Source organism: Channa argus, chromosome 12 (genome assembly GCF_033026475.1).
Source record: "Channa argus isolate prfri chromosome 12, Channa argus male v1.0, whole genome shotgun sequence".
NCBI classification, from domain to species: Eukaryota; Metazoa; Chordata; class Actinopteri; order Anabantiformes; family Channidae; genus Channa; species Channa argus.
In genome coordinates this window covers 11,376,093-11,403,442 of record NC_090208.1, presented here as the reverse complement: position 1 = coordinate 11,403,442, position 27,350 = coordinate 11,376,093, and the positions used below count along the sequence as shown (strand labels likewise).

Genomic DNA, 27,350 nt, shown 5'->3' with positions numbered 1-27,350 from the left:
TCCACTACTTAAATTTACAACACGTTATTATTAACAACCCCCGACAAAAACAAAGCAAACCATGTCTATTGTTAGGGGAAACCTGACATGTCCATCTCCTACCAGTCCATACAGGAGCCATTTTTAAGAAACATAAAAAAACTTTATTTTTCTATAGACAAAACAATTAGGGTTCAATTGTTAGGAGTGTGAAAAGAGAGTTATTGAAAAAAGAAATACAGTGCAAAGACACTAGTAGTAAATATGGAAGGATGATGAGATGTGTAGGTATGCATGTGAGGACACAGGAAGTGCCTTAGGTCACATGATTCTCTACTGAATATGCAATCAATCTAACATATCTACCCATCACATTTTAGCCATCAGACACCCACACTGTCAGAGTTCCTTTGGTATTTTAGACTAACTCTGATAAAACTTAGACAAAAGGGACAGACAGAAGAAAAAAAACATTTTTGCTTATGCCACGTACCAACAAGAATCCAAGGTGTAACCTCCACACCTTAACACCCCTGAAAAGTTGTCTTATAGGCTAAAACCACCAAGGCGGTTGTCCTCAAGCTTCACATTCAAACAGATCCTTGGGATCCATCTTTAAGCCATGCCATAAAGAGTCCCCAGTATTTAAAATCATTTCCAAAATCTACAAAGACGTGTTGTTTTGTGTTTATATTACTGCTTTTCAGAAAAACACTGGAAGATAATGTCAGAAACAGACAGAATTGGGGCAGATGTTCCGTGACACTGAAATGGGAGCAGTTAAACCAAGAAATACAAGTATTGCATGGGAAAGTGTGAAAAAATAGAATTGCAAGAACTTTCACTATTACTGCAAAACAAGTCATTTAATCTCCTGTTTGGTAAAGTGACACATTCTTTACTCCCCTAACCGATCTCAGGCAGGTTTCTTTTTCCGTACCTTTCCTTGCTATTCACTGTGCAAATTCACTGTTTATTCAAAGCTCTACGTGGTTGAAACCAAAAGCAGCCGGTCAGCCATTATGGACACCTGTCATTCTTTTTACAATCTCTTGGATGCCAATCTCTTGGCATCCCCTTTCACATCCAACTTTCTGCTTTGCAAGTTCATAGGCAAAGACACATTCCATTTAGGAAGAGTCAAACTGTGTAGCAGTCAGTGTATATCAATTCACTTTTGGCATCTAGTCACTGGGTCATTCAAGGTCTGTGCTTTTGCTAAAATCATAAGAAACCATGCTCATCAAGTCCTTTTGGAGTGACTGGGTTCCACTTTGCAGTTGTCTTGGTAGTAGAAAAGCCTGCAAAACAAAAAAGTCGAACAGTAAGTCAGTGCATTCGCAAAACAGGTCTCTAACAGTGAGAAAACATTGTACTGTTGTATACCTGGTTCTGTTCTAGTTCTGGATGGCTCAGGTGGCTGAACATCTGGAAATAGATGCCCCCTCCCCTCGACATCACTCTCCCCTGATGACGTATGGTCCTCTGCTTTCAAGGGAAGCCTCTTGTGGTATATGGCCCGATAAGTGTCTGTCATACAGTTGTCCACAGAAAAGTAAGTGGTGGGGAGGACCCTATCTGTCAGAGAATAGGAGTCTGTACGATCCTCGTGTACGGGCTGAGGACTGGGTAACCTCTCGTCGCTCTCGCTGGCCGACAGATCATTCCTGTCCTGGTCCGATGACCCCGACTTGGAGCTGGCGTCGGATGAAAGCCTGTGCTCAGTAGGTGTTTCAATCCACCGACGGAGGGCGGTGTGGGAGAGGGGGGACGAGCCATTTTTAGGTTCAAGGCGGGAGCTCGACCGTGCTGGCACCTCCGGCGGCTGGAAGTGGAGGCCAGCTGGGTCAGCATCACTGCTGCCAAATGTCTTAGGGGGTAAAGGTGGGGGGTAGCTGCGTGAAAAAGCGGCCATGTGGGCAACGATGCCCATCTCCTCTTGTTCAGAGAAGGGTCCGGCGAGGTCATCGGAACTGTTCCACTCCGAACTGCTGGTCTTTGCCAAGTAAGGAGGCACAGGACTCACAGGGCTAATGTCTACATTTTCATCCTGTTCGCTATCCAGATCCTTGTTCTCTTCCAAGATCCCAGGAGTGTATCGGAAGGCTCTCCTTCTGTTACAGAGCAAAAAATACAAAACATTGTATTTCAATCCCAGATGTGCTGAATTAAAGGGGAATTTTTGACATCTGCAGTTTTAATCTCTGCTTCACCTTTGAATGAGCTGCCCAGAGGGGAGGTTGTCATCGTGCAAATCTGGAGATTTCCTTCCACGTTCACCTGGACGATAACGAAAGCTCATGAGCATTTTATTTCAACGCATGGCCATAACTACCAGATGGTCAAAAAATACAGCTAAGTAACATCTGTCATGCATTTCTGTTTGAACACAGCTACATTTTTTTTCCCCTGCGCCTTTCCACAAAAGACATGTTATCTAACAGAGGTCATGGTGAGGCCCTTTGCCTGGTGCTGAGAGCGGAAGTATCAAAGCAGCTAGTCTGGCAGAGCGCCCTCAGGCCCCCTGTGTACCACTCTGACTGTCTGATCCAGCCAAAGAACGTGGCCCCTCAAAGGGAATCTGGCTTCATATCCAGGCCTTGTTAGCTTTGAGCTAACTGTACTAATGACAACAATGAGGACCTTGAATGAACTCGAGCTGAATTGAAAGTTGGAACTGTAATGAAAAACAAAAGCATAAAAGAGAAAGAAAAAAAGTAAAAACGATTCTATGAGGATTTCCCCTATTAGATCAACACAAACACCTTAAAACCCCGTCCTTTGGTCGGGGCTGGTGTGGCGCTTAGTCAGGTTTCGCAGGGTGGGTGTGATTCACAAGGCCGGAGACAGACAACAGCTGACTAACAGGACAAGGAAGAGAGTGAGTGGCTGAGGACCATCTGTGATGTGTCAGCATACCCTCTTCCCCCGTGCTCTCTCAAAGCATTAGTGGCTAAATCCTTTGTGCTGGCATGCAATTACACCGGGGTCAGACTCCAGATTCCAGATCCCCTCCACAACCCTATTGCATTTTTAAGCCGCTAAGTCCATGTGGCAATTCACAATTTGATGCCGCTGATCTGCAATGTTGGCAAGCGACCGTAACAATATCACTGTCAAAAACAAAAAAGCGATGCAGTTCACGACGCTTCCCCTCATCTTTGCGATGCGACGTGCACCGTTAACAAGAGAAGGCGTCGAGGAGCGAGCAGCTTGCTATCAAAAAAGGTCTGCAACTTGCAACATTGTATTCACAGTGAGTGGCTGATTTATCAACACTCATGCTGTGTGTGCTAAGAAATATATATTTAGTTTTTAAAAGGAGAATGTCTGCTGATGTAAATCCCCCTCGGACCAGTCTTTGATCCCATTCCAGCATAAAGGATTACGCTGAGAAAGTTCAAGAGAGACACCTGTTTGTGTGCTGCTGTTATGCACTGAAAACAGTTATTTGGGACATTTAACTGTGGGGGGAACAGAGAAGTGATCTGACATCATTTCACCTATTCCAACTGGCTGTGTTTGCAACTCTCAGATGAACTAGAAAAATAAATAAATAAATAAGACTAAATACAGACCATGAAATCAAACCCTTACTAGGTTTCGCAAAATTGTACACGCAAAGTTTCCTGACAGCCTTTGAAGTTTTGTTGATGCATTAAAAAAAAATGAAAAGAAAACGTTTTCTGTTGCAGAGCTGTCAAGTTGATTTTTGTACTTTTCTGTGTTATGCATTCTAGGGTACTTAAAATCTGGAGCATCGATCACACTTTGATTCCAAATAACTGAATGTGAGTCAAGTTTATGTTTTTTCCCTTTAACACTGGCTCAAAAAATACATCTCTATTTCTTCAAAAATGCATTTCACATATATGGCACGGGCAGGACACTACTGAAGCTAAATGCCTCATCTCATTACATTAATGTCGGTTATCACATCGATCCCTGGTCTGTTAAACAGCTTTTAAAAATATGCAAACAAACTTGATGGATGAGATAATTTTGATCGGATAAAGGAATAAAAGTTCACTTTGTTGATCTGGTTCTGCACTTAACAACTGCCGATGCACACAGGGAGTGGTGTTCGCATCACAAGCTAAGCACAGTATTTGTCTCATGCCGACATTTATTCATACATGAGAGCAAAGTTTAGCACGCAACTATTCTGCTGCTTATGTAACCGTTTTGCAGATGATGTAGACAAGTGTTAACAGACTCATAAGAGATGAGCTCTGCAGGAGCCACCAAAGCTAATCAAGGTGCAATTGAAAAGGGGCCGAAATGCCTAAATAGCAAGATGAAGCGCAGGGAAATCCCATCTCTTCTGTTATTATTCTATGATATCTGCTACCATTTTCATTCTGCTATGGTGCAGCTCGCTGAAAATTCATAAGGTTAAAAAGAAAAAAAGAAAAAAAAGGGAACCAACAGGACTTTAAGTCCCTTCTTTAATGCAAGAAATGATCATTAGCACGAATGCCTGTGGTCAAAATGTCACGTCTGCTCCTTAACAACTCCCCCCCACCCCAACATAAATGTGCTTTTAGAAAGGATTTTGGACTTTAATGGACTACTGGAGTAGAATCTGCAGCTCACGCCAGACTCAAGCTGAACTCGAGCCAAATTGACTTTGGACACATTTGCTGCAGCTTGTCAATACAATTTCCAGACAGCAGGGCGTAAATGTACCAAACTGACTTTAAAATAGCCAATGGACCTCAAACGGCCCCCATCAGAGATTTTGTAGCTTGATTCAGATTTACCAGTCAACAAGTCAGCATTTACAAGATTTCCTCAAATTAATCAACATTAACACAAAATTCAGTTGACATATTTCCTTAAAGGCACTACAGCCCGAATTATTAAAGGGCATCACTGATGAGCGTCTTTTGATAAATAATGTATTCTACATACACCTTTGTACACAGTGCATGTTCCTGCGATCAACTTTAAACAACAGATACATCAGATAAAGGCTAACAGCAATAATAATATTACTGATTTCACGGTAAATCATAGAGAAAAAAAGAGAATAAAATAAAGCCAATTTCTAAAAGAATAACATCAGGAGCAGTGGAACGAGAACCACATCTGCCCCCAGAGTGTTTGTCTCTTCACATGAATCGCTCCGCATGCCGAGATGCTCACAGGCCGATAACAAAACCAGCATTCCATATTCTGCATTCCTGCTTGTGTCTCCTCAACTCGCCACATTCGGAAAATCTAATTTGAACTCTAAATACAACTAAAGACAGACATGATTGAAACGGCTGCTTTCATGTCCCTTTCCTATACGCCTCGCTCTGAAGCTCTATGGTAGCATAGAATAACCGCAGAGCTACAGAAATGGCAATTTAACGGCCTCGTGTTGCCTCCTTCTCACAGGCCCAGTCACGGCATTTTCTGCCCAGGTGGGCACAGCTGGGTGGCCCCTACAAGTTCACTTCTTATTCATGTTTCACTCAGTGCATTCCTCGGTGTACCGAGGGATTCAGTAAGGCGTTTTTTTTCCCCCAAACTCTGCTGACAATTTTAGAAATATTTTGTCTTATTTCTGTTGTGTATGACAAGCGAGCTTGTACCAGATGAAGATTAGAAAGGGTGGGCTGCAGAAAAACACACCACTAGTGCTATTCATGTCATTTAATCTCCCTTCATCCTGTCTGGAAGATTAAACGCTGTAATTTAGCAACACCACTAAATGCTGATTGATTTTTACTGATTTCTTGTCTTAAACTCCAAAACACTGTTGTGTTACTTGCTTCTTTTAATTTCTGCATTTTTCCTTTTAGTTTAAGGCCTAAAGACTTGAATTTGAACTAATTTATTTGTTTATTTTTTTAAAATCTCAAAAACTAGAAAGCTTTGCTACAATGCTGAGATACAAAGCCCCTTTTCTCCTTTAGCTGATGTTTCCTTTAAGCCGGTGTACATTCCTCTGCATGCTGCATAACATAAGCTTTTCCTCAGGAAAAAAAAAGGTCAAGGCCAGTAAGTGAGGGCGCAGAGCACTAATTTCCACACTGTAGTCAGGCTACAACCTTAACAAAGCCGATGGAACAATAAATCAAGGAAATTGAAGGCTAGTTTCGTAATGTTTTAAATGAAGTGTATTCAGACGGAAATGCCTTTAATGTTAGTGCCAGGGGATTCTAAAATACAGATTTTTGACCGGTTTCCATTCATACAGATATTTTAACTGCAAAGTTGGAAAAGCTTTTAAAATTCCTAAGCTCCCAGTGGACAAAAACATGAAACTAAGACAAAGCAAGGCTGATATACTCACCAGTGGAAACCGCAGAGTACAATATGTCGGCCTTCAAGTCATCGCTTGTCCTCTGGGGGAAGTGATCCCTAAAATGCAAAATAAATGTGATTATTTATGCATTGCAGATTGCCACACGATATTCCACAGGTTGATCTTTTTCACCGGCCCCTTAAAATAAAGTGAAAATAAAGTGTCACGACCTCAGGCTATTATAAATGATTTACCCACATAAAATATTATACTAATCTTTGCAACATTATCTTCCTGGATGTGGAGTCAGTACATATGAACACATGTGAAAAGAACTATTGCTATTAGGATCAGTAGTTCCAAACGAGACCTGTACTACACAGACAACAAATGACAGCCCTGCATAATCAGGCTGGCGTATCTGCCGTGTGTGCGTTTATGTTAAACGGGCCTTCTATTCTTAGAACTGCTTGTTTGTAATGTTTAATTATTTAAAAATGGCTGCTCTTTTGAGACTGAAGATCCACTGAAGATCCCGACACAGGCATCACACCTCAGAAATTGTGTCAAAGCTCTGTCTGCGTCCCACTTTGCAGTGCCAAGCTTTTGTGTAGTCATAGTTGTGGATTTTACCTTGAATGATTCGGCTCAGGTATGGGCCGCAGGTCCTTGGAAGACAGGTACTCTACCACAGGTGAGTCAAGATTTGCTGAGCCGTTGCTCAATCTGTCGCTACTTTCGTATCCAGACTCCGTTCTCTGGATCTTCCAGTTGTCACCTCGCACTTTCAGAGCTGCAGAGCCCTTTGGCCTGTCCTTGTCACTGTAGCCTCCGCGGCCGTCAGAATCCAGCGAGCTTCGGCTCCCACAAGTCTCATTCTTCTGCTCATCCTCGTAGATGGTCATTAGGCTCTTGGGTTTACGTTCTTCCCGGCCTCCCCACGTAAAATCTCTGTCTCGCTCTCGACCACGAGAGGGCGACTGACTGCTGGGTCTTCTTCGGGGGCTATGCTGCCTTTCCTCTTGACCCGGTGACTTACCCTCGTCAATGCCACTTAAGACACTGTCCACATTTAGCGCCTCACGCGTGGGCTTCCAGGGACGGCTGGGCCTGCTCCGGCCGTTCCCTCCAGTTCCAGGACGCTCTCGGGAGTCCTGGCTGCTGTCGGTATCGTACCCGTTTGACAGTGGGTCTACTTTCCGCCTGTGATTTCCACTGCTGGCACTGGGCGCAGCGGGTAGCACTTGGACCCGCGAGGTAGAGCGAGGGGGTTCTTGGGAGGACCTGCTACTGACGTTGGGCACTCGCTCAGTCCGAATGGGACCTTTTCCTTGACTGCTGTACAGTCGAGACTCCAGATGCTGCTTGAAGCCATTCTCTGGAGGGGAGGCAGAGCGGGAGTACATCCTGTCCTTACCTGGATCTGTGTTTGATAAAGAGAAGCTTCATGAGACTCAGAACTGCAAAGATACTCTAAGTCAAACTTAATTGAAAATAACGTTTTGTTAACATTTTATTAACGTAAATGAGTAGAAACATCACAAGTGGCTTTTGGGAGTAAAACATTTCCTAAAAGTCAGAGTTGATAATTTCAATGCGTTTCATCTGTTATGTCTGTCCTGCTGCAGCTAACACCAAAAGAGAGCATCATAAATAACACTGCCAAGGCCAAAAACTGACTTAGCCCCACCGAGACACAAAGCTGTGTTAAAGACCACACAGAAGACAAGGACGGTGTAAATTACAACCATGAGGAGTAGATTTTCTTCTGTGGTGTGCAAACAAAGCGTAATCAGCCTGTGTACACACATAAATGCAGACACTGATGGCGACTCCGTGTATTTTACAATGGACAAGTGACATGTCTGCACATGACAGTGTGGTACAGATGTGTGTCTGCTATATCAAGGACACTTTCAGCTATAATAGCCACTCTCAAAATATATGGCCAGACATCCTTCCTGGAAACTGGTTTCCTCAAATGTAGGTGCACTTACAGACGGGGACATTTCCAAACAGGGCCTAAGGATGTGCATGTAAACCAATAAAAGCATTTATTTGGAGAAGAAGAAGAAACAGGAAAATAACAAGAATTGATTTTAAAGAATGGAAATCCAAGTTAAAAAGTTACTTTTCCTGCCTCGAAGCAAAACTTATGTGCAAGTAGTTATTTAATGTGTGAAGGTCATCGGTCCTGTGGCTGATAGTGCTCAATTTAAAGGCTGTGTGCTTTGTACTGGAGTCCTTATGTAAATGAAATCCCCCCTGTGGTTAGGACGTTTTAAGCTACAAAAAGTGAATTTAGTATCACACCAAACTGTCAGCTCTGGGAAATAAGCCCACAAGATGGGACCCCTATAGCTTAGGATTCTGCTGACTGTATGCCAGAGTTAAATCACTGATCACTGCTGATCGTTTTTTGGAAGAATTGTGTGATCATTCAGAAGTTTCCCAGTTCAGCGTGAGCAGCAAAGTTATTTAAGCTTGTGTAAAAAGCGTTAGTCCGAGTTTGATCTGTTCTTTGGCAAATTTATATTACTTACATTACTGTAAGTGCAGCGTCGACCCCCCCCAGCCTTGACATTCATCATGGCAACGACACTAGCCTCCTTAAGCCTACTACATTCAATCATAATGGGACGTGAGCTTGGTGCTTATGCAGGCCACTGTTGTTGACATGGTGGATTTGTGACAGTATTACAATTCTCCATAATCCCCTCACACATACTTAAATGAAAGAAATGATGCACTACGGAAGTATTAAAGGAGCAAACCAATCAACCCATTGATGACAACAAACACACAAACTCAACTTGTGAGGGAGGAGTTTGGTTTTTTTTTTGCTGCTTAAGTCATTCTTTACATAAATCATTATTTATCACCCTTTCTGGTGGATCCGCCTAGTTTATACCCTGTGTTTGTTTCTAATTGTCCATGTAGATCACAGAGAAGGGGACCAATGGCTCTGAATGTGACAGAGTGGGATGAAGGCAGACTCTGACAGACGTCAGCACTTAATCCCCTTTCTGACACATTGCTCCCAAACTGAGGGTTACATAAGGGCTGGGGAAGTTGAAGGGTAGCCGTTTGTATCATAAAGACTACTCATTGGAATTGGTGTATTTCCTCCATTCGTTGCCTTTACATCTACATACATTTACATCTGTTGGTGCGACCAACCTTTGTGGCGTGTCTCCGGCCTTCGCTGAGCACTCGTGTCGGGCTCTTTTCTCAATGGAAGCATCCCCCGCATCTCTCCTGCTTTTTGGGCAACTTCTCTTGATATTTCCCTGAGGCGATTCTTGGGATCACCAATGCTAATTTTCACTAAAAAACAAAACAAACAAACAAAAAAAAAACAATTGTCACATGTTACCATCCAGAATTTGGCTCAACTTCCACAATCCCTCATTGGGGGGGAACCGTACAGGGTTCATGTAGTCGGCCATACTATACAAATAAAGCAGCCTCTGCTGTATCAGGTGGGGATTTCCACCACTGCAGACACTATTAAAAGTACTTTTGTTTCCAGTCCCAAGCACCCTCAAGGCACCGAGCACTTGCTGAGTGTGTAGCAGAGGCCAACACTACAGCACATCATTGTGCTGATGTATATGCTACATTTTCTGCTAGAGCAGGGGAAAGGCAGTGGGGTGGAAACATGGCAACGCAGAGGCTTCTTTCCCCTGTCTCTGGCAGATAGTCCCTTCAAATCGGATGATTTGCCATGGCACTGGAAAACATGATCATACTGCGGTTCTATTAGCTGCCTGAGATTTCAACTGCAAGGAGAACATGACATATAAAAAAAGAACAAAAAAAGAGGAAAAAAACAGACTAACAGACTTCTAAACCTTAGTTTAACGCGTTATTTTAGCAGATTTCAACAACTTCTTTAGGATTTAAAAGTTTCTAAATAACACAGTTTTCTTGCCTTTCCAGCTCAGCCATTTAAAATATCTACTTTCCAATTTACAGTCTTCTCCTACTCATATTTAAGCATAAGCAGAACTGGCAGCTCCTGATGACCTGTCTCCTCAACAAGGGTCCCTAAACCCCTTCTGTATTACTAACAAGGACAGATTTAGTTTTACAGTGAAGACGTCTAATTATCTCTTCCTCCGTTTGCTTTGCCAGATCTGTGCTTGTCACCACTCTGTGGACAAAAATATTTATAAAATAAGCAGTCTTCCAAGGCTAAGATGAACAGTGTGACTCATCTCTCTGCAAAAACACTTCATTTCTGCAAGTACGAATTAAGCAGACAGATTTGTTTGGACTTACATGTGTTTTTTTTGTTTTATCTGAAGGCATTACTGTGCAACACAATCAAGTAAAATATCTTACAGAGCATATACATTTTTAAATAGACAACTAGTTATAATAGACACTTTTGCAGCTTCTATTTTAGCATCCTTACCTGGTCCGCGCCCTGCGCTGGTCTGAGCACTGCCCCTGCTGAAGTTCGAAGGGGTCTTCTGTTTCAAATTGGCTGGGCCCAGCACAGCGTGTAGATTCTCTTTAGTGAGCTCCAGCTTATTGCGGGCTGACACTGGGGACTCGAATCCTGTGGAGGAGAAAATAGGAAATAAGCATTTTAGTAATTGAAGCAGTTATTTTTTTCGTTTTCAAAACAGAAACAGACCTTATATTTTAAATGACTTGATAAAATAGGCTAAATGTAAAACTACACAGACTATATAGAATCCTTTGAAAAAAAAAAAAAAAAAAAGCGAATTCAAATTACAAAATCTACAAAATGTCCCTCCAATTTGGTCCAGTGCCCCGCCAGCTCTAATGGGCAGCGAGTGGCTGCCACGGCTTGTACCTGGGGCACAGCCAGCAGAGAGAGCTGGAAGAGGATCTTTAAAGGGGATAAAAAAAATTGAAATAAATATATAAATAAATAAACAAACTCTCCAACTAGAGATATACAATCCCAAACAGATGTTTGCCTGTTGTAATCAACAAATTTCCATTACTGCCTTCAAACGCAATATGATCTGGGATTTTAAGCCTTGCAAAGAGATGCTTTTTGTTTACTGGCATTTGTTACAACTTAATTTTCAACACGAATGAAAAGCAAGTAAAAACCATCACACATTCAATTACATTTGTTCTTAGCCAAACACTTGACTCCAGCTGGGCATACAGAGGAAAGCCACACTTCCTATAACACCAGAAATTTCCGGCCACACTCAAAAACATTCCTCACAGTGTTTCTTGTATTTCATCCATATCCTGCAACATTCTTAAAGCTATTAAAAAAAAAAAAAAAAAACAGCAGCTGCTTGCCTCATCTTTATTATAATGACTGTTTTATGGTGTGGAATTATAACCAAATAGGTCACTTGGGATGGATTATGGATGGTGAATGCAAAGACAAAACACATAAAAGTCCAAAGCACTAATAACAAAGATACATGCATCTCACTAAATCAACACCTCATCTTCCCTCATTTATTTATGTTAGTAACACAACTTCTACAGTGGGACAGTTGCTATTAATTATAATGCAGACTTTTAAATGCCAGCATGTCGACCTCTCGAGTTTTCTCTACTTCAGATTATAGATAAAATGAAAACATAGCAGATTTTGAGACATGCCATACCGTGTACGTCCCCATTAACCGGGGTCTTGAACTGAGAGTGGCTGCTGTTTTGTTTTGAAGCATCATCTGTGCTGATAGCACTCCCGACGGGGTTGGCGTAAAAGAGAAGAAGAGGCTGGAAGTGACCTTTGATACATTTGGTGACTACATCTTTCCACTTGGTGCCAATCTGTAGCAAAAATAAAAGAAATATACAACGGTCAATGCTTATGCACATGCAGATGTCAACAATTATGCAAAAAAATATTTGCACAAGTATTCCGTGTGTTTCGCCGGCATCAACCAAAGACTTTTCCAAATTGGTCGTTACATGTTCTGACAGATCATGCGTGTGTTCAGCATGCTTATCGTGCAGCCATGGTCAAATTCAGTTTCAATTTCAAAAAACCCGACACACAATTTACTTTTTTGTGACACTCTCTTTCCATTTTTCAGTGGGTTTGACTGTGATATCGCATGTAAAGTGTTGTAAATGACGACTCCATAAATACCCAGCTCCCGAATCTATCTGAACCTAACACGAAATGATACGAGAGATTTTACAAAATTCACTGGCAACATTAAAACAGACCCTCGCCTAATTTGTGACTGACTATAACACACTGCGGCCAAATCCCGCAATTGAATTAGCAAAGCTGTGTAAGATGCATGTCTCGTCACAAAGGCACCACAAAGGCAGGCTGCAGGCTAACAGATGCTTGTGTGCTCCATAATTAAGCAAATGAGGGAAAAGCAGGAGGGAAGGTAGGTGGCAAGATAGAAAGAAGATATAAAGATGAATCAAAGCAAAGCAATTTAGAAAAAAATAAAAAATAAGAGTAGGTGGTGGAAGGAGGAAGACAAATACAACTTACAGTGTTTGCATAGTGTTGAAACTACTGTAAATTACAAAAAACACTGCTGCTGATGTATTGACACAGAGCCAGCCAGCTGCTGCACCACAGTCCCTGAAAATATGGTGAGGATGTGAGCATGCATGTGCACACCACAGATAGAAATCCAATATTTAGAAAAAATGGAAACAATGGATGAAAGGACATGTTACACACACACACACACACACACACACACACACACAAACCTCTTTTATGCACACAGATACAGTACATGTGCACACACACCTATAACTTTCTACTCAATCGCTTTTTCTTACTAACTAGAAAGGGGATCAGTATAAATATCTTTAACGGTGAAGTTTCACTGAACTACTGCAGTACTCGTGATGACAGAGCTAGGGAATTGCAGTAAAAATTGGAGTGGGTGGGGGTAGTTAGCTACCTCCTCAGTGCCAAAAAGGCTCAACCCAGAGGCTAATGAAGGGCAATCAATGTTTTCCTTACTGGGCGATAAAAAGACCTGGTGATGGCGATAAGAGACTGAACACAGCTACACTTTTCCTGCTGCTGCTCGTAGAGCCAGCCGTCTTGAAGGAGAACTGGGACATTTTCAGAAACAAATTTCAAATAAATCTCAAAACTCTAAACCAAATGTTTGAGACAGTTGGAATAAGTGTCTCACTGCTTCCCTCCATCCATAACAAATTGCTAAACAAAAAGGTTTTGATGGTAATTCCCATATTTACAGTGTTAATGAATGACTGACTGGCCTCCTGTTAGCTGCAAATGGTGCAAGATTCCCCTACCACCATCCAAAGGATACGTGGGTATAGCTGATTAATGGATGGAGGGAACCAGTGAATGTTTGGTAATTTGTTTGTTTGGCAATTCTCCTCGATAAATGACACCCACAATTAACTAGCCACCAAAACGGTTGCTGATTAATCTTCTGTCCAGCAATTAATTGACCTCACGGATCCATACCTCAGCCGAGAGCGTGCACGTTCTCACCTCTTTCACTGTGGCGTCGTCAAAGAAGACCCATTTGGAGGACTTGGTGTGGAAGGTGAAGGCACAATAGTGGCGGCTGGAGTAGCAGATCATCCCCACGAGCACCAGCTCCTCCTTTTTGGCATGCTCATCTGTCACTGTGTGGAAAAGCTGTGTCCACACACACACACACATGCAAATATTTAGACCTATTACTCATCGGCAGGCAAGTAAACGATGTTGATAGCAGTTATTTCATCTGTTTATATATATTCAGGTCTGAGGGAATTAATTAGTACAAATAAGCGCTGCTTTTCACCGGCATAGGCCTGCCAGTAGTTGTTTTCTAGACTAACAACGGTTCATGGTCATCTTTGGTACAATTATTTCCATCTTAAATGTAAAAAATATCAGCAAGAGAAGAGAATGAACTTGAATGAATGAATTATAAAAAAGGGCGCAGAGCTTAATAGGCACACGGGGAAAGTGGTAATCAAACAGTCACTTGTTTTTCCCCCCCACACAAGTTTCCTGCACAGCCAGTTCTCAGTCTCACTCAGACAATGCATTTCAAAGTAAGAGAAGGGGGTGGAGGGCTCCCTTTAACACATATTAAAGTCACATGAACGGCTCTGTAATGAATCAATGCCTTTGTGGCACACTAGTGGGAAAGGAGGGGCCTGACAAATTCTCAAAAGCCTTGGAATAGAGCAAGTCGGAGCTGTCAAAGGGTTTGACTACTTCAATAAAGAAGTTATGTAATGTGTAAAGTACATAAGCATGCCCTGAAATACACCGAGTGGTTTATTTTGCTTGTGAATTCCACCCAACACAGTAGGAAGCTGATGGATATTAAATAAGTCAGTAAATAACTTAACCCCGCAACCACCACGTGTGGTAAAAAACTAAAACAAACAAAAGAAATCCAACACACATGCACACAACAATGCAACAAAGCAGTCACACATGCTGGTTTTCTCTATCTCACTGACGTCTGTTCAGCCCACATGTTCCCCCGGGCGGCCATGCACACACACAGGAAAACACACAGATGAGGGGTGGGGCTTTTTGACAAGCTGACCCAAGGCCAGCAGGCGCTTTTTGATCACTGTCGCAGGCAGACTGGGCATTGGGCGTTGACTGCTTATGCAACGGCCCCGACTTAGAGAAATAAATCCCCACTTTATGCACCGCATATGTTCGGCTGCACCAAAATAACCGGACACTAAAAAGGCAAAGAGCTAAACGCAGCTGCGTGAATGGAAACACTTGAAGAGGATAGGGCCGATCTGAAACATGTCTGCAGGTGGTTATTGGAGAGCTTGGTCAATAATACCTTATTTTATCTGAAAAGTTCAGAGAAATGCATTCTAAATGGATGCAAAATACCAACGGTTATCTCTAACCTGACCATATGAAAAAGAAAACAAAAACAGATCCTCAACATTGTCTTCTGTATATGTGCACTGCAAGTCACAAAACATGAATAGAGTGAAAATATTAAAAACCAACAAAAATGCCAGATTGTTGATTTAAGTTACACTCACCGCAGAAAGACTGAGTTGAGGACCTAGCGAGCGGATAACATCCTCAGTGAGGTCTGAGTGTTCAGCATCCCACACAAAGCCGATGGTCACTATTTCCGGGGAGTTCATGAGCACCTGTCTGATCCTAATCCTCTGACCACAGTTGCTCTGGAAAAGAAAAAAAAACAAAACACTGTTATAATACCCAAAAGCATCCGGCTCAGTTATGGTGCAGATGATTAAACTGGCCATTCAGTCACTATCGATGTCAAAATTCAAAGGAAAACAAATCGACATTCAGTGGGGTTCCCAAGAACTGCCCTGAAAAGGCTCCTCAAAAGGTAACGAACATGGACATCTCGCTACACCACCATTACTCTTCACGTTTTCTGAAAAGTTGCAGCTTTAAAAAAAGGCTTTGTGAAAAGGACGCTTACCGGACAGTTACGAAGGTCCCCCGTTGTACTCGCTGCTTGTAACAGTTCCCCGAATGACACTTCCCCGTCTCTTCGCTGAAGTGTCTGTTGACTGAGAAAGACAAGACGCACAGTAAGACACTTGTCAGAAGGAGCCAAAGTCAAATTGAAACAGATCAACAGTGACAAAATTGCACAAAAACCCTAGAAGCAGAAAGAGAGTGGTGCAAGACAGAAGACAATGGGGAAAGTTTTCTACTGCCTGTTCCTTACCAGAGTGCAGTGGTGGAGACATAATGCACCAGCTCAGTAAACGGCAGTGGGTCGGAGGACGCCCCACAGCTGCGGCACACAGACTGCAGAGACAGGAGAGTTACCAATAAAAAATACAAAGGAGTGGCTTCAGAAATAAAACTAACATTTTCTGTGGCATGAGATTTCTGTCCTAAGTGACCAACTCAAAACAATGGACATCCTCAGTGGTCCAATTTAGTTTCTGAAGTTATCAGTTTCCCTCTGACTGAAGCAACCTAATGTCAAGGTGGGGCAAAATCCACCAACTGTGCCCCTAAGGGATTTAGTCCAACAGCGCATTATTGGTTTGATTCCAAGATAAAAGTGGAGTGGGACAGAGTCAGCGATGGGCATCACCACAGCCACAGGGCAGGCTGCTGTGTGTGTTTTGCTTGGAATTTATGTGTAGACTATCTGAGCTCTATCTGCTGCTGCACTGTGGGATCTAACCAGAAACATTCTCCTTATTCCACTGGGGCAGCCCAGTATCACAACATGATGGATTGGATTTCTACCCTGTCAGACAGTGATTCATGTACCCGTCTGTGAGTGTGTGTGCTGCTTAATCACTGGCCGGTGTGTGTTGGGCTCGACTATTACAGTAGAGGCCACACACACACACACACACACACACACACACACACACACACACACACACACACACACACACACACACACAAACTAACCACAATACTGGTTTTTCACAGATTAATGTATCGAGAAAAAAAATTAATGACAAAATACGGATTATGATTCAAACCCTTTACTGACCTGCTCATAAAGTGACATAGCAAACTTCTGATGTGTGATGCAAGACTTTGAAGTGCAAGCATCAGTCTCCTCAGGCACAATGTGCAAGTGGATCCTCTCCAGTATGTTCTCCTGTTACAAAAAGGATATATATCATGTATGGAACAAATATACAGTGTATTATGGTGTATAGAAAGCACTTTACAAGGACCAAAGTTATTTATTTAATTTTTTACTCTGGTACAGGTATTTCCCACATCTTATTGTGAAGCTGACAGCAGAGAGAACACATTTAAGGAGCAAGCTAAAAACCATTTTAGCTCTCTCCTGTTTCTATGGAGTCATTGCAAGTTTATAAAATATTAAGGCTCCAAAGCAGCCCTGCAAAGGTTACAGGCACAACTTCACAGCCTGTTAATCTGACACCGGCTAACTCTTCACATAAATTCTCCACTGCCACGCTGCAGCCAAAGCATTACGTGGTGAAATGCTCAAGGAGAGAAGATCCAGGTGAAGAATCCAAGTATAAAGATTGTCTATAAAAAGATAGCATACAGTGCTCAATTGTATAACCCAGCGTTCACAAGTTTCTCAAAACACATTTTGGTGTAATTGGAATTCTTAAGTGGGTAAACAGTGATTGTGCAATAAAAATTAGGATGCTTCTGTGATGTCGGGGTATACAGTCATTAAGCAGAAGTTAACAACATCGAGAGAAGAAAATCAACTTAACCTGATGGACGAAAGAAAACGTGATAACATGACGTGATAAAAATGCTGCAGGATCCGCTTTATAGTTGAGACAAACTGGAACAATCTATGGAAATTATGCAGTAGTTTAACAAACAAACAAACAAAAAAAAAACCTCTACTGTTTTGTTGTGCGAGATCCATGAAAATGACTTTTTTAAACGAAACAAAAAACAAAACCCCACAGACGTTATGCCGCCTAACGTGGTAGCATGAAAGAGAGTGGTTCAAACACAACTCTGGCGCTTACGTAACCTGTCATGATGATATTTAGCGGCAATGTGGCAGGGGTTGATGGGAGGGGAAGGCAGGGACAGAAGCTCTTTCAGTGACCTCGCCGAACAGTTCGTTGCAGTGCGCTGCCCGAATCGTGTGGCAGTGTGACACACACACACACACACACAAACACACGCCCCTCTGCTATTCTCTAGTCTCCCTCCCTCAGGACAGCCAGGTTGCCACAGGAACTTACAAAGCACTCTGCGGCATCATCCATGAAGCCCAGCTGGAAGCGCTGCTCGTCCTTAAAGGTCTCTGCCAAGGCGTGACGCAGGTTGTCGGAGGGCAGGGCGCGCTCCCGACTTTGCTGGAACTGGGAGAAAATACCCTGCAGCAGAAAACAACAACTTGTTTGCACACAGCCATTTTGTTTAGTATCAGGTCTCCTTCACTGCTCAATCAGGATGTGTCCCAGCAAGCCAACATACCTTTAATTCACAGAAGATGCAGGAATCCCCTAAACAGAAGTGTCCCGGCAGCTGCCTCAAGCTGCGTCTGAAGATGTCCAGATGCCAAAGTACCTGCACACATATAGAGGAGGAGGTCATCATTGTCTTTAGGCATTATTTACCAATTTAACACAAATCAAATTATTTTATTAATATTGAGAATTGGCTAGCATTATTATTATTATTATTTTTTTTTTTTTAGAGTGGGACGCATCTCATTATGTAAGAAAATGAATGGCATTTAGACATTAGGACAACATCTCCAAGGTCGTGAGGGTCAGGCTGGCAAGACAAACAGCTCCCTCACAGATACAGAGCCGAAGGTAACGATCTTCTTCAACCGGCTCATCGGCTGTCTCACCCTCTGAGTCACAGCCTCCACGGGTGACCTCAGTGTGGGGCCGATTGCAGTAATGAAACAACTCAGCAGTCAGCCTCCCACTAGTCCAACGCAACCTTCAAATGCGCTAATTGCTGCGAAGCTGTGACAAATTTAGGCCAGTGACTAAGCTTTGAAGTTTCTACATATGCATCGTATATTGCTCATATCTCGTGAGGGTTGAACGTGTTTTAAGCTTCTATAGGAAGCGACTAACAAATAAAGTTACAGAAGCGGAGAAACAAGTATGAAGCAATTTAGAACAAGGTGTTGCCCATGTAACATCTAATAAAATGAATGCTGCCGTTTTAAATGGGTAATTTCTGTTGTTCATTCAACAAACAAAAACTGGCCTACCTGCACAGCACTGTTGAGGAAGCAGCTGTTCTGGCCCGGCTCGTTCAGCAGTCCTTTGGTGGGGGCCAGAGACAGCATGCTGCCCGGCTGGTACGATTTCCCCAGGTTGCCCCCCGGCCTCCTGAAGAGCCTGACCCATGCCATTGGATAGCGGGGTCTGCCTTTTGACAGGTGGAGCGGCCCCTCGAAAGCGAGAGTTGGTGCTGGGTATCAGACCCCTTGGCCCCCGGAGGAGTGACTCCCCGACAGTCTGGGGCTACGTTATTCCACAAGGTGCAGCAGCTGCACATGAGCTCCTAGTCCATTTCTGCAGCTCATGTAGAAGGCCCTTTACACGTTCTCTACTACTAATATGTTTAAAAAAAAAAAAAAAAAAAAAAAAGGTAAATTTATAAGGCCACACAAAAATTTACAATCCGAGTCTTTGTATTACGAAGCCTTTGATAATCAGCGGTCCAAAACTTCTGCTAAGACGTGTTTCCACCACAGAGGAACACGCCTCAGTCATCCTGTTGTCTTGATGGTTCTCCACAAAACTCCTGAACAGGTTCAGAAAGGATGGTGGACCCCTGCATGCAAACTCTGCCTCATTGTCGTGACGTTACTTAAAGTAATTCAGCTGCAGTAAATCGTCCCTCTGAGACGTTCACCCCTGGTAAAGCAGCATCCAGGCTGAGCAGCAAACACAGCTTACCTGTATGAGAGAGAGAGAGAAATTAGAATTTAGATGAGATTATTGAGCTCATAATCAGTTTTAGAGTAAAAATCTACTCTTTGTATTACATTTTCGTGTCCAAATGCCATTGAATGATGAAATGGTTTGATCATAACAGAGTAATAAACTATGACTGGTACTACAGCTGTTATGAGAATTCTAGGTTAGCGATTGTCAACAAAGCTTATACATTAACTTTTACAAACAGCCTTTGCACTGGAGGTGTGTGTCATACTAAAGCTGTCCCAAAAAGGAAGTTGCACATTAACATTCACACACATTTAAATCATTTCCTGAGCAGTGTGTGCGGTAACAGTTTGTAGCATAGGGTAGGATGACAACATCCAGAAACCAACACCAGAACCTATAGAAACACCCAACAATAACCATGTAAATCAATAGGCAAAAATGCAAAATGATACAATCCAGACTATTATTCAAGCGGTGTAATACAAAAACAAGACACACAGGGCCACCTGGAAAGATGGGTTAGGTAACTCATAACAATATGATGGATACATTTAAAGGAAAGAAGACAAAATTAAAGTGACATGAGGACAGAATTATTCTGCATGTATGTACATTAAAATTCAGAACACAGAACACAGCAGTCAAACAGTAAAACCTATAACTGTATCTTATCACTAGCTGTTCTAAATTAATTAATTTAATGATATCCCTTAAAATGGCTTATTTTTCTTGAAAAACACACACAAAAAAAGTACCCCCAGACAAAAAAATAAAAAAATACTAAATAAAAACTGTCAAATCTCACTGTTGGGGAATTTGTGCCCAGAAATTCCAACACAGCTGTTTTCAGATCATTTTATGTAGATTTCAGACTGAAGTGAGACAACAAAACCACATTTTTGGTCAGCAATTTGACACCGGAGACTATTTTGCTTCCAAGTTTCGAGTCACTTCGCCTGGCATTCCTTTAAAAGCTCAGCTACAAAAAGACTGTCCTGACCCATTTTTAACATGAGCACAGGACATTACAAAAAATAAAAATAAAACATAAAAAAAATGATATGCAATTTGATTCACTGTCCATGCAGCTTCAACAGCAGCTCTGTGCACCTACGAACTACTCAGAGCTTTGATGGATGAATATGTTTGTGCTGAGTGAGGCAGGGGAGGCTGTGTCTACGTTATTGCATTAGTGAATGCCCCAAGAGGTACACAAAGTCACAGTCTGTACTTTTTGACAGGCTTATTGTGATTTTATTTTTTCGAGAATATTCTTTGATGTCATTCTAAATGATAACAAACCTTGTCCTGGGACTTTATGGAAAACTGAAGTCAGCTATTCCAGCTGCAAAAACATACAAAGAAGCAACAATGAGTAATAGTTCCTCGTGTGATACATGGTGATTCATCCTATTTTAGACCCTCACACCTAAAAGAAAATAACCTCAAAGAATAAACCTCAAACATTTTTGTTACTCAGAGTGAGGACATAAAAAAAAAAAAAATGCTGCCCTACTTTGCACAAACAATGAAACTTCCCTCCTGTGACAGTCACCAGCTCACGCGCACACACAAAGTTTCAGTCAAAACCAGTCAGACAAGACTACCATCCCAGTATTTCAACAATCCTCATTGGATGATGATGTTGTAACGATCCAGCTTTAAAACGCAGTTTAATGGTGATTCATTTAAATAGACTAAGGCCTCTGTGCGAGTGAACTTTGCAACTGGCCTCCATAACAACAGCATTCCAGAGCAATCACTTAAGCCCAGAGTTGCTTAAGTTTCAGAGTTGAGGGGGCAAGTGGGAAACCGTCCACTCCACCGACACACAGGCCTCCTCCACCAATGACATCACATGCACTGACATCTTGATGCTATGCGCTCGTGTCATCGTAAGCACATTCCGAGTGCCAACATGTAACAACAATATAAGCAAGGGATGAGAAAGAAAAAAAAAAAAAAGTTTTCTTAATGCATTTAATTCTTGATTTTATAACTGGTGTCAATAGCTACTTTGACCCAACCAGTTCACAATACAATACAACTTTGCAAAAATGCAGATGTAAGTCTTAAAAACAACGCGGGAAATTCTTATATCCACTTTTCTCAATGTCAATTTGGTGACGAGGAGAATGAAGCCAGTGCGGGTTCTATACCCTAAAAAGGTTATTGCGTTACATTGGCCCACTTATGTTACCTTTTAGTCTAAATTAATTTGGCGTTTCCAAAAAATTCCGTGACAGTTCTAAAACCTTATATTACAAAGAAGGGTAGGGAGCATCGTGTTTGCCAATGTTCAACATTAAATTTACTTTCATTGTTATTTTATTTTCTTCTGTGATAAAACGTAGGCCTGATCTGATAACGCGTGACACCATCATGTCACAGAGCTCGTGTAGTGTTTGCACTGCATGACATAAGCACATTTTTGCATCATCATGTATTTGCTGAGTGACAGAGTGGTTTCAGTGGCACAGAGTGTATCTAACCTGTGAGCAGGGAGACCCAAGAAAGGTGCACATCGTCTGCACACCAACTATGCTCACTCTTGCGGTATTTCATATGCATTTACAAATCACTCATAATGAATTATGAAAATGTGCTGTGTTTATCCACCTAGGTGGAGAAAATGACTCGATTGGCTGGTCACAAAATTGTCCAGAAGCCATATTTACATCACTGATGGCTGTTAACACCCTTTCCTTTCAAGTTTGAGTGGTGACTGATTTTGACAAATTTGTTTCCTCTTTTGTTTTTTTGTTTTTATAAAACTCTCTTTTTTCTTTCAGCAAGATAACTGATGTTGGATAATTGCTGAGATGACCCTGACATTTTTCAGTTAAGCTGTGACCTCATGTACTTGAAAATTGCCGGTCCAATCGCATCTTATACTGACAAGTTAAGAGCAGTGTTTTTAATGAGGGATAGGATGAACTCATGGATCCCTGTGGGCAAAACAAAAATTATATTCAGCAAGATGAAGAATCTGTGCCCAACACTTTAGGCAGTGGGACAAACATCAAACAAAAACTGAATTAATTCAGTTAGGAAGAAATAAAATCACAATCAATAGTCAATAAAACACAAATTCGCATTATGGTGTAAACCTAGGAATGGAAATACCAAATACAGGAGAGGAAAAGAAGTTCTGGATGCAGTAACAGCTCAGCCTGTGAGCTTTCTGGAAATTACCTACATCCAGCCCAAAGAGGAGGCACTTGAATGCACCCCAGCCAATGGCCGAATAGCACGTTTACTTTGAGCACAAACTCCACAAAGTAGCTCTTTACAGGAACTTCATGAGGATGGAGATCAAAGACTTAACAAGTCATCAATAACAATTCCTTGACCATCCCACCATTCACTTCATGGCTTGAAGCTCATTGGTCAAGGACGATGCAAAAGCACGTGACTTGCCACAGCCGGGGGCCCCATGTAAATCTTCAGTGCCATCTTGAAGACTCGCAGATTGACTAATCCCATTAAACTCAAATAATCAGGCCGTCCCTGCCCATACAATATAAATACGGAGGGACAAGCTTGGGCGACAGCAGACGGGCAGCCATTTTGAGGTCGTTCCGTTTGCCACTAAGGACGGTTCTCCAACACACGAGTAAACAACTCCTTCTTTGCTGCAGTACTGGTCGCTGTTGGAATCGCTCCCCTTGGTTTGTTCAAAGTGGGCACGTGGAGACGGCCAGTCTTCAATCAAATCTAAGAAAGGGTTTCATCTTTAGGTTCTAATAACTGAAGATGGCTGGTTCCATTGGTGCCCTTTTCCATGCCAAAGATCGCATGTCTGCTCAGTTACCACCTTCCTCAGGTGCTCTACCTCTTGTTCCAGGGAGCCATCTATCGTAAAGCACCAGAAAGTACTAATTCCATATTATTGCTCATGTCTTGAACATGGTTATCTCCCTTGTTCGCTGCTGGTGCCAAGGTGCTGCCATGACAGAACTACAATTAAGAAAGAGGCAACAAAAACACAGTAACACTGTTCTTCAGGCTTCTACCTCTTGTTGTTGCTAAACTGTAGTTAATTATATGTATAAAACCGACTCTCACTGTTTAACAGGTTATAACAAACTCTGAAGAAATAATTTCACTTCAGGTGCATCAGTGTGGTAATGTAGTCTTCATTTGTAAACAAAGACATGCTCAGTGCCAGCGAGCAGAGTCCAATGTTCACTTAATTCTCATGTTGTACGTAGAGAAAGAAAATGCTCAGCGTAGCATCTTGGAGCAATCATCCGAAGAATGTGTTGTTCATCTGCAGCTTTGACATATTGTGGAAGTTGGTTTAAAGGCAAAGAGAGTCTGACGCTACAATTGATCCATTAGTGAGGTTTTGATGGATAGCCTCATTACAAATGATTTAATTGATCTCCTTTATATAGCAATCCTGAGAGTGTATGATGAATCTGTGGTAAACTAAGTCATACTTGTGGCAAAAGCACAACTGCAAAGCGTTGAATGAACAAAACTAAAGTTGTTGTTGGAACACTTCAGCTCACACTTTAATGTCCTACAATCATAATACAAGGTGACAATCCTTTCTACAAATTGCCTAAATGTGCACAAGTTCTTACTGGTCCTACATCATCTGATTTTGTCCAGAAATGTCCCTAATTAAACACAATGTGTCCCACCGTATGTCACAACTTTCAGTGTCTTCTGAGGTAAATCAAGGGTCAACTTTATCTCGAACCACATCAATCTCGTCAATTTATCCACCTGCAGGCCAGGTGAGGCTGCTCCACTGTGTTACTTCTCAACTTTCACTACAATTGGCAGCAACACCCACATGCAGCATCTTGTATAAACAAGTAAACTTTTAAATTTTCTACAATTAAAAAAAACTGTATATAGCTGTATTAAGTCACACTTTGTCCTATGACAACTATTTCCATGTCATTCACAACTACATATAAATAGTGGACACAGGCATTCGATTGTATTTAAAATTAAAACTTGACTGCTAGAGTAACAAACCTTTATTAAAAAAAAAAAAACACCACAATCCACGAGCAACTTATTCCTAATCAGATGATTTGGGATTCATTAGCTACATCTAAAAACGATCCGAGTGACGTTTCCTGTATCCCAGTCAAAGCCACTTCTGTTAAAAACACCTGTCTGAATTGTATTTATCACTGCATTTCCTGCCACTGATGTAAAAAAGAGAAAAAAAAATATAAAGATTATTCTGGGTGCAGTCATGCTAGTTTCTTAGAAGTCTGACTCATGTAAGAGTGAAGTCACGTTTTTTTAAATAGAGATGTCTCACAGTTGACAGTATCCCACTCAGAGTTGTGATTCCACTGTATCCGTGTTTTTAATAAAGTGGCGAACTAAAGGTCTGACATTTGGACAAACGTTTCCTCTCCCCTGTCGACTACGTTTTAGTTTCCTATAATTTCATCTGTCACTCTGTTTATCTTAATTAGGAGTTGGGACTTGCCAAACACTCAAAGGTCTGAAAATACACATAAACCTTTATGTCAGAAGCCACTGCGTGTAGGAGAAGCAGCAATAAAAAAAAGTGACTCGCATGCTAAAGCCTTAAAATAAACTGAAACTTGACTGTAAAACTCCCTGCAGACTGCAGACATGGTTTAAGCCTTGGGGCAACAATGAAGCGGCCGTTTCCTGTGAGGGCTTCCTGCTCAAGGGCTTGCCACTTCCCAGCACACGGTCACCGTGCTCAACCCTGTGAAACTGAACAGGTCACTCACACCACGCTGAGTCACCCATTACTCCTTGCTGCGTCCAACAGAGGAAAAGGCAGAACAAGAGCGCGTGTTCCAGGAGCTCTGGTACAGAATACAATGTGAGTGAAATATAACATCCTCCACTCCGTTCCTAAGATTCCTCCCTAACATCCTCCCACTTGACAGGAGCTCGACAATAACTATCAAGGATGATGACAAAGATAGGGTAATAAACATGACCGTAAACCTTTTCAGTTTTTTTTTTCTCCTCTCCATTTTTTTAAAAGCGCAAAATAAAAATAAAAAAAAGGTTCAAAACCCTGGATCAGGTTTCTTAAACGCAGTTTACAGTTTCAAAACTCCAACAAACGGGGAAAATCTTTGTCACAGGCAGATCAAGACAAGCCACAATAGGCCAACTATCTGGGGGAAAAAAAGCACTCTTGCTTGGCATGACTTCAAACAAAGAGGTGTAAGGAGGCCTACAGTCAAAACTGGTTCCTCTGCATGCCTCCACCTTTTACTTCACCATTTTGTCCTGGAGGAGATGTTCCACAGTGTGTGCACGGTGTTTACAGGGCCGGTTATCTCATCATCACTGTGCTTACAGTATGTGACTGTGGTCTGCAGCTCACGAGGTGTGGGGTCTTATCAGTGGAGTGAATAAAAAGTAGGAGAAACCGGTTCACAGGGTTCACTCTATGTGGACCTTCCAATAAGGTCTGAATGAGCTCCTATAAAAATCTCAACGTTTTAATGTTTTGTCCAACACATTAAAGGGGGAGAGGGATGACGCAATGTAAAATCTCTGAGTCGTTACCAAAACCTACCAGGAGATTTGGCAAGTAGCTCAGCTGTGCTTGTTTATCCTGTAGTGACAACACTTGCCATGGGGATTTTTATTAACATAATAAAATAATAATAATAATAAAAAGCACATGGAAAGTGTATTTATGGGTCAGCAAATGACACACAGTTGAGATAATGTGGCACATAAAGCCAAATATGTAAGAAACAAATAAGTTAAGAGAAAGAAGAAAAAAAACTACAGCCAGTGGTAAACAATGACGCAACAGATCATATGGAAAATCAAACTAAACATAAAACGGTCAACGAAAATGGGAAACCAAGGTGCCATCCGGGTGAAAGAAACATTTCCACACCACATTCGACACGTAACTCGACGAAAGAGTGCTCACTAAGCCCCAGCTCCGCGGCCGACGTTAACCAGCTAACGCTAGGCCTACCTAGTTTCCGACTCACCTGAGTTCCAGGTAAAGCTGCACTTCCGCCCCCGCTGCGAACTCATACCGCAGGGAAGTCTCAACAACTGCTTTTCTCCAACTCAAATAAAAAAAAAAAAGCCACTCACCTTTAAAAGAATATTAATCCAAAGCGCTGTTAAAATCCCACCGGCGTGGACGCAGCAAGAGTTGGACTGTTCCGCTCCAGTTTCTGGAGCCAACGAGGAGCCGCTCGTTACGAATGTACTTCGGCGGAAACTAAAAACACCCACTGGAAAACGGAGCGTTGTCTTCACGCCACCAAAACTTCCCTCTCGCTCTGGCTCCTGTGGGATTTCTTTCCTCTCATCTCATAAATTCCACTTCGGACGCACAGCCGCCGTCTCCGTCCACTTGCGCGATATTCCGGGTTTTAGAGGAGGCGTGCGGCGCTGCGGCTGTCGGCTGACGCGCGGCGGTAGTGAGCAATGCTCGCTCGGGTCGACTTCATCACCTGAAATACTGGATTAGAGATGTTTTCAAAGCTGAGACGTCAACCCCCGCCTCTTCCCCACTGTATTCACTGCAGTCTGCCATGCTACCGTTCAAAACTGGCACACGCGCGCGCACACACTAACATGTGCAGAGCGCCAACTCTTGCTGGCAGGCTCGTTAATGTTGCTTTATGGTGCAGGGGTTTGCAGTTTGCAGCCCACTATTAGGCGTAATGTCAGTGCACAAGTCCCATTACTGCGGACAAACAGCCTCACACATACTTCCAAATTAGTTTAGGAGCAACTGAAGTCACCGAATCGCAGTCAATACAGTATGTTTTGCAGTGCTGTCTGCAACCAGAAAAAGCTTAGTGTCATG

The 27,350-nt window shown here is 42.2% G+C and overlaps 1 protein-coding gene across 2 annotated transcripts; it reads right to left on the bottom strand.

The window, feature by feature from the left end:
* On the bottom strand, positions 1–27,072 carry LOC137137641 (inactive ubiquitin carboxyl-terminal hydrolase 53). Of its 2 annotated transcripts, none has more exons than XM_067524162.1 (17): positions 26,627–27,072; positions 18,856–19,202; positions 18,099–18,191; positions 17,864–17,998; positions 16,663–16,773; positions 15,871–15,953; positions 15,619–15,709; positions 15,203–15,349; positions 13,677–13,826; positions 11,830–11,998; positions 10,638–10,784; positions 9,398–9,544; positions 6,851–7,640; positions 6,266–6,333; positions 2,193–2,259; positions 1,366–2,093; positions 1–1,280 (listed from the first exon to the last, which is right to left on the bottom strand). In XM_067524162.1, exons 2-17 carry the CDS (start codon positions 18,997–18,999, stop codon positions 1,204–1,206), a joined length of 3,147 nt encoding a protein of 1,048 aa, XP_067380263.1. In that variant the 5' UTR covers positions 19,000–19,202; positions 26,627–27,072; the 3' UTR covers positions 1–1,203. The 2 variants fall into 2 exon arrangements, with proteins under 2 accessions (XP_067380263.1, XP_067380264.1); XM_067524163.1 differs by having other exon boundaries at positions 18,856–19,199.
* Between the last annotated feature and the right edge of the window lie 278 nt (positions 27,073–27,350).